The sequence below is a fragment of the Astatotilapia calliptera genome, chromosome 3, assembly GCF_964374335.1.
Source record: "Astatotilapia calliptera chromosome 3, fAstCal68.1, whole genome shotgun sequence".
Taxonomy (NCBI): domain Eukaryota; kingdom Metazoa; phylum Chordata; class Actinopteri; order Cichliformes; family Cichlidae; genus Astatotilapia; species Astatotilapia calliptera.
In genome coordinates, this window is record NC_137424.1 from 53,687,516 (window position 1) to 53,695,734 (window position 8,219).

General features: G+C 42.2%; 1 protein-coding gene and 1 long non-coding RNA gene across 2 annotated transcripts; one reads left to right on the forward strand and one right to left on the reverse strand.

Moving 5' to 3' along the window:
• The first annotated feature begins 1,567 nt into the window (after positions 1–1,567).
• Positions 1,568–3,769, forward strand: LOC113025779 (uncharacterized). Its single transcript, XM_026173938.2, has 4 exons — positions 1,568–2,086; positions 2,228–2,479; positions 3,048–3,137; positions 3,310–3,769. Exons 1-4 carry the CDS (start codon positions 1,957–1,959, stop codon positions 3,567–3,569), a joined length of 732 nt encoding a protein of 243 aa, XP_026029723.1. The 5' UTR covers positions 1,568–1,956; the 3' UTR covers positions 3,570–3,769.
• A 502-nt stretch (positions 3,770–4,271) lies between these two features.
• Positions 4,272–5,851, reverse strand: LOC113036209 (uncharacterized). Its single transcript, XR_013903019.1, has 2 exons — positions 5,352–5,851; positions 4,272–4,541 (listed from the first exon to the last, which is right to left on the reverse strand). It is a non-coding gene; the product is annotated as an uncharacterized LOC113036209 (long non-coding RNA).
• Between the last annotated feature and the right edge of the window lie 2,368 nt (positions 5,852–8,219).

Sequence of the window (8,219 nt, forward strand, 5' to 3'; positions counted from 1 at the left end):
TTTTAACTCTGTGTGTGTGTGTGTGTGTGTGTGTGTGTGTGTGTGTGTGTGTGTGTGTGTGTGTGTGTGTGTGTGTGTGTGTGTGTGTGTGTGTGTGTGTGTGTGGGCGGTCAAGAATTTAAAATGCTTCCTCTGCTTCCTCTGCATATTGCGAGAAACCAATAAGGGGAGTGGATATAGTAGGCTTTCCATAGTAGCCTGGTGGTAAGGGGTCAGAGGAACATTCCAGGTATGTCACGTTTGCAAGTGTTTCCAGGCTGATCTGATGGGACCCAACTTCAAAAGTAAATGAGACTGTAAAGCATTCTTTGGTAAGGACCACCTACATTTTTGTCCTTTGTTTTCTTCAGTTCATTGCAAATAGATGTCTATTTATTATATACACCTCAAAAAATAAATAAATAAAGGAACACTTTTTAATCAGAGTATAGCATCAAGTCAGTTAAACTTCTGGGATATTGATCTGGTGAAATAAGTAGCAGAGGCAGTTGGTTATCAGTTTCAGCTGATTAGCATTCTTCATTAGTGTTAAGGATATTCCAGGAGACAGAGAGTTACTCTAGGAGAGCTGGACAGGGCTGTAGAAGGCCCTTAACCCATCAAACGATGGGAATCTGCTCCTTTGCGCAAGGACCACTAGGGTGAGCACTGCCAGCCACAAAATGACCTCCAGGAGGACACTGGTGTAAATTTCTTTGCCCAAAAATTAGAAACTGACTTCATGAGGGTGGGTTGAGGGACCATCATTCTCTAGTGGTTGGCATTTGCCATAGACTACCATTAGGTGTTGAGATGAATTGGCAGTGAAGAAGGCGCAGCAGTGCCTCTTCTTTCTCAGGAGACTGAAAAGATTCGGCATGAGCCCCCGCATCCTCAGGACCTTCTATCGCTGTGCCATTGAGAGCATCCTCACTGGATGCATCAGCACCGCCTACAACCACAAAGCTCTCCAGAGAGTAGTGCGGTGTTCTAAATGGATAATTGAAGGTGAGTTTCCCTCCCTCCAAGACATCTACAGGAAGCGCTGCCTGAGGAAAGCAGGAAGGATCATCAAGGACTCCAGTCACCCCAGCCATAAACTGTTCAGACTACTTCCATCAGGAAGGAGGTTCTGCAGCATCCGGTCCCAAACCAGCAGACTGAGAGACAGCTTCTTCCATCAGGCCATCAGACTGCTGAACACGTCATAGACACCTCACCTTCACTACTGGAACTTCAACATTATGCACTCCATACTGTATATAAATGCCACTTGTTTTGCACAATATCCAACTACCAACCTCTGTATATTTTATATATTTTATTTATTGTTTACTCTATTTAATTTTTAAAATATGTACACACACACACACACACACACACACACACACACACACACACACATATACACACACATATACACACACACATATACACACATACACACACACACATATACACACACATATGCACACACACACACACACATATATACACACACATGGACATACATATTTAGTATACACATTCAGTAATATGCATACACTCTTATATTGTACATATATTTATTCATATAATTCTCAGATTTAGCCATTCTAACGCTGTGTTCACACCGAACGCGATGGACGCGAATAGAGCGTCAGGTTTACATGTAAAGTCAATGGAAAGGCGCGATGACGCGCGATTGCGGGTCCCGCGAAAATTCGGAAGCAGATTTGCGTCGCGAAAACGCCAAAACGCGTGAAACGCGCGTCAGTGTAGCGCGTCAGGCGCGTTTGACGCGCGAATAAAACCACGCGCGTGAGTTTTTGTGTTGCACTTTGTGCATACGCGCGTTTCGCGTCTACCGCTCGAGTTGGAAAAATCTGAACTCCAGCGTCAAATCGCGCCGCGACAACCAATCAGGAGCCTGGTGACGTGGCTCTGACCTAGGTCAAAGGGGCAGATCCAGCCAAAGCCCTTCATTCTTCATTCAGTATGGAGGAAAAGCTGATCAGCGCCGTGGCTAACCACCCCGAGCTATATGATGCCAGCTCCTATTTCTACCGAGACAGGAATAAAAAGGACCTAGCTTGGAGACACATAAGTGAGGAGATCGGGCAACCTGGTAAGTTCATTCCTTCTTCTTTTTAATTTTCAGACTGACCCGATGAAGCCGTGCAAAAGCTAGCAAGCGCGCCTACTGTCCCGCGATTTTCCCACTGTTGTACAAATACCTTTCCGCTAACCAGATAATGCGTTTATTCAGAGGACATCTGCAGGAGAAAGTGGAAGAGCCTCAGGGACACATATAATAAGGAGAAGAGGTCAGAGAAGGAGAAGAGGAGTGGGTCTGCAGCAGGATCGGGGAGGAGATGGAAGTTCTTCGCGGTCATGGGGTTTCTGGACCCCTTCCTCACCCCGCGGGAGACCAGCGGAAATATGGTGCGGACCGTGGAGAACTTCTCCCCCGAGGACCAGGGACAGCCCGAAGAGGCAGCAGGGGAGTGTCAGTCAGAAGGTATGTTTACAATTAATTAATGTAGGCAGTTAATTTATGCGTGTTGTCATACAGGAATATATTTTGTTTATTAATAAACAGTATAAAGTAGTCCCGCTGTTCATCCGTCACCGCTTCGCCTTTTCGCTGATTTTTTTTATTGCACCGTACAGCTTTCAACGATGCGCATTGCATTCTGCAGCCCAAATGACAAATCTCCTCCGTGTCGTGTCTCCTGCGCTTGCCAAACTTATCATGTTTGGTTTTGATAACCATCACTTCAAATAGAAAAAAACAGCACAAAAACACTCATAACTATGACCCTCATTCGGAAATAGACACCTGCACCGGGAGCAAAAAAGGCGCACAAAAGTGGCGCCGCAGACGGAGAAAAAGCGCGGCATAATACTTTTACGTTTTAAAATCGACAAAGGTTTGCACTTTGAGAATCAACTTGTGAGAACTGTGACTACTGTTCATGTGCTGCAATAAATGGGAGACCACTGTATATAATAATAAGTATATAATAATATAATATTCTCTATGACTATTGTCTTCAACCTGTTAACATTTAATATTGTCTTGATAGAGTCAAGTTATCATGCAGCAGAGTCCTCCCCTGTTGCTTCTCCTGACTCCCCAGTCCCTGGTCCCTCCACTCCTGCTGCTGCACCCACAGGTATGAACATCAAGCACTGATAGCTTTTTACTTGCTTGGATTCCCTTGTGATCACCTTTACTAAATATCTACAACCAATCTGTTCATATCCTGTTTTTTTTTCAATTTTGAAAATGACAATCTAGTAGCAGCCTTCTCATTTCTTTGTGGTGTTTTGTTCTGTTTTTTACAGGCCCACAGAGGAGGAGAGCTCGAAGGCGGTCGAGGGAAGGGTCCCAGGATGGTCCATCGGCGGTGGAGCTGGCTATCCTGGAGTCCCTAAAGAGGCCACGCCCGTCTGCAACAGAGTATTTCCTCCTCGGCCTTGTTCCTGCTCTGGAGAGCATGCCGCCTCAGACACGAGAATTCGTGAAATTCCAAATTCATAAATTAGTTTTTGACAACAGCACAGCTGTGCTAAATTTGGAAACATTGGACCCTAATGATCAGTAGTTTTCTGATGAGGCAGCAGCTCTCCAGGGCAGAAACAATGTTCTTATTCTTCTCCTCCTTCTCCCCTGAGGCTCTTCCACTCCAAGCTGGGTCCTTTTTATTCCTGTCTCTCTGTAAATAGTTAAATTTTATATATTTATGTTGAATCTTTTTATTACTGAATTTATATATTTTATCAAATAAACATTTATAATGACAAATGTCTCTGTTCTACTACACAGCAAATATTGGCACCCGACTTGACACAAGTAGAATTTATTTCATATTATACTAATGACAAAATATACTGATACAGTGGGATGCAAAAGTTTGGGCAACCTTGTTAATAGCCATCATTGTCCTGTACAAATCGTTATTTGTCACAATTTAAATTGTCAGTTAAATACATCATATAGGAGACACACACAGTGATATTTGAGAAGTGAAATGCAGTTCACTGGATTTACAGAAAGTGTGCAATAACTTTACACTAAATAAAGCAGGTGCATATATTGGCAACACATAAAAAGAGAAATAACATAAATATGTAGTGTATATCAATGTGTGTGTCTCCTATATGATATATGTAATTGACATTTTTTACTGTAACCGATTCATACAGGAAAATAATGACTATTAATAAGGTTGCTCAAACTTTTGCATCACACTGGTTATAGGAACATAGTGAAGACAAGTTACTTAAGAGAATAAAGAGAGGTTAGGTTATTTTGGAGTAGAGATCCATTTATTAAGAAAATTTTAAAAAGGAGAAAGTTCCCTTGTAGTTGTGGAACATGGATCCTGAGTTGGGGGGTGCCTTCGTCTGGACGTGCTTCCCATCCAGAGCTCCACAACAGAGGGGGAAGTTCCAGCGCTCCTGGAATCCCTCTGCGATGGACCGCCAGTCTTCAGTTGAAGGCACAGCCGTGAAATCGTCCACTAGACAGTCCCAGATGGCCGTCGCTACCTGGGGGATGATCTGGCTCACCATACCTATGACACCACAGCCATGCTATCATTCAACCACTGATAACAGCATAAATTGAATTAAATTAAATCGGGACTTGATGAGACCATCTGAGTATCACTAGAAATATTATAAACAGTACCAGTTTGCTATCGGTAAACACCGAGAGCATTCACTGTTAGCATAGCACATCCATGTTAGCAGTGTATAAACGATACACTGCTAACATGGATGTGCTATGCCATCAGTAAACGCCGACAGCATTCACTGTTAGCATAGCACATCCATGTTAGCAGTGTATAAACGATAGTTTATACACGCCGACAGCATTCACTGTTATAGCACATCCATGTTAGCAGTGTATACACGATACACTGCTAACATGGATGTGCTATGCCATCAGTAAACGCCGACAGCATTCACTGTTAGCATAGCACATCCATGTTAGCAGTGTATAAACGATAGTTTATACACGCCGACAGCATTCACTGTTATAGCACATCCATGTTAGCAGTGTATACACGATACACTGCTAACATGGATGTGCTATGCCATCAGTAAACGCCGACAGCATTCACTGTTAGCATAGCACATCCATGTTAGCAGTGTATAAACGATAGTTTATACACGCCGACAGCATTCACTGTTATAGCACATCCATGTTAGCAGTGTATACACGATACACTGCTAACATGGATGTGCTATGCCATCAGTAAACACCGACAGCATTCACTGTTAGCATAGCACATCCATGTTAGCAGTGTATAAATGGCTGGTTTAGCATATATTAGCACAGGTATCAATAAAGGACTACCGTATTGACCACTTTTACTAACCTCAGGCAGACGGACAGGCGCTCTGCAGGTGGGATTGAGCGCCTGTAATTGGTGTCTAGGCGGGCGATTCTGGGACCGACACGGGAAAGCAGGTCCTCAAACTGGCCGGGTGACAGACGATGATATCGCTGGAATCTGCCGTCATCCAGGCGCAGCTCCTGGAGCAAATGGTGAAACTCACCAAACTGCTCACGCGCCTGGAGGACCTGATGGACCCAGGTACAGCGAGGACGTCTTTTACGCTGCTGCTCTGCTCTCCACAGTACATAGAGAAGGGAGACTCTCTCTTCAAGCGCTAGCTCGATAGCTGCCATCTTGCAAAACCAGGTCTGGCACAACTCCCTCCCACATTCCCGGTTCACGCGCGTCAAAATATCATATTTTGACGCGCGATGGATTTTTCTTGGACACGCGTTGAGACGCGAATGTACACGCGTCAAATTAGGGGCGTTTGGGGCGTTTTATTCGCGTCCATCGCGTTCGGTGTGAACACACCGTTATATTTTGCTTGTTCTTATGTTATTGTACTTTGCACACCTCTGTTGCTTGTGAAGCTCGCACACAAGAATTTCACTCACATGTGCTGTACCAGTGTACCTGTACATGTGATGTGACAATAAAAGTGATTTGATTTGAATTCCATGGGTTCACTGTCAGATCTCAAACTGGTGCAGTGAATCCTGTATTGTTCCCACTGTACGACAATGCCCAGCGTCATGTGATGACAAGTATGCAGGGGGTTTCTAAAGGATGAAGGAGTTGATACCACTGACTGACCCCCGATGTTCGCCTGACCTAAACCCAGTAGAACACTTCTGGGACATTATGTTTCAGTCCATCCAATGTCTCCAGGTTACACCTGCGACACTCCAACACACCATCTGTAGTTTCATTAGGAGTATTCCTTCACATTGTCAAGATTGCACACAAGCATGTAATGGTGCATACAAACTATTGAGCACCGTTTTGAGTTGCTGTAAAGAGATTATAATAAAATGGACCGGATTGGTGCATAATTTTTTCACTTTAGTTTTCAGATTGTCTTTGAATTCAGCCCTCTGTAGGTTGATAATTTTTATTTCCATATTTCCAACAATGTGCATAATTTAATTCCCAACACATTACCCAGTTCATATCAGAATATATATCCAGAATGGCTTTTTGTTCTATTGATATCTGATGTGTTTTCTAAGTGTTCCTTGACGTTTTTTCCAGAAAAAAAAGATCAAGCAAGCATGAGGTGGAAAAAAATGAGCATCCTTCCCAGAAAACAACCCATTAGCTCATTTTTACAGCTCTCATTTTGTCATTGGGTTTAAAATGTAAGTGCCCTCTGGCAGCAGTATGAATAAGCAATTATAAAATGTAAATATAAAAATGTCTGCTCCATCACCTTAAGATGACATCATATCTAAAGTTGTCTCCCAAACATTAAACCCCATATCCTGCTTCAAGCTAACCAAACTGCAGACTACAGCAAGTGGTCCTTCCCAGATAAGACCGAGACCTCTTGGTTTGAAAAATGACAATACGTTAGTGCCAAAACCTTTGGTTCCTGGAATGGCCACTTGTGGCTGACTCAAAAAGCAAGCCAATCCCCATAGATCCCCTTGTTAAAATTCCATAAATTTATATGTGGGAATAAACATCTTTACAGCTTGGTTCTAAAATCAGTGTCATCAGTGAGACCCAAACCCTAACAAAAGGACTTTTTTTTTAGAGAAAAAAGGGTAAATGGCTTTTGATGTGTTTCAGCTGCAATCATTCTTTGCTCCCTGATTTTTCTTATGTTTCTTAAAAATGATATCTTTTATCATAGACTTAGACCTCACAGGGTAGAACAAAAAGAAAGAAAAGTAAAGCAAAGACAGTTATTGTCAAACGATTTCCATCTACTTGTTTTCTGCCCCTTATCCAATTTAGGGTCCTGAGAAAGCTTGAGTCTGCAGCTATTCTAGAGCAAGATTGATGGGCACACTCCAAATCACTAATTCACCTAATAGTCATATCATTGGTCTATTGCAGTATCCAGAATCCACATGTATATATATATATATATATATATATATATATATATATATATATATATATATATATATATATATATATATATATATATACGTAACAATTATCTCTGTCTGTGTAATGCGCCCATACAGTATATTATTAGTCAAATGTAGTCCCTTCTGGTATCTAACCTCCTCTAAAGATTTGTTGAATTTCACTCACACTTGGCATTCCCCCCCCCCCCCCCCCCGTCAGCTAAGTGGTCACATCACTGTTCAAAGGCACTTGAGTAAAGAAAGCAGGAGAGCGGTGTTGTACCCTGCTGCTGATCATTAACCCTGTCTGACCTTTTTCTAAGTTATACAGATTATTCTCAGACGCAATCAAGCATTGCACTGGTTCATGTGGCTATTTAATGATGATATCCTTCATGTATTACTCTGTACATGTTCTCTTCCTTCTAATGTTTGATAAATGGACACTCCTTCACTTAACCCAGGAGAAAAAAAAGAAAATCTTACACACAGAGATACATAAAACCCATAAAAATACAACTTAAATATACAAAACTGATTTTAAACCTTAGACAAATAAACCCAATAAACTCAAACATAAACCTACTACACACACACACACACACACTTGCACACACATGCTCCCAGCAACTGCTAAAGACCATTTGTATAAAAAGGGAGGAAAGAATAAATAAATGTTTTCAGTAGCTGGAAAGTTATCAAGTCTGTAGTGGGAAGGCTACACAGACTAACACCAGTCTAGACCCTCACACAGGGAAACACACACACACAAACACACACACACGATCGAGCACCAACACAAATAACGGCAGAAAATGTATCACAG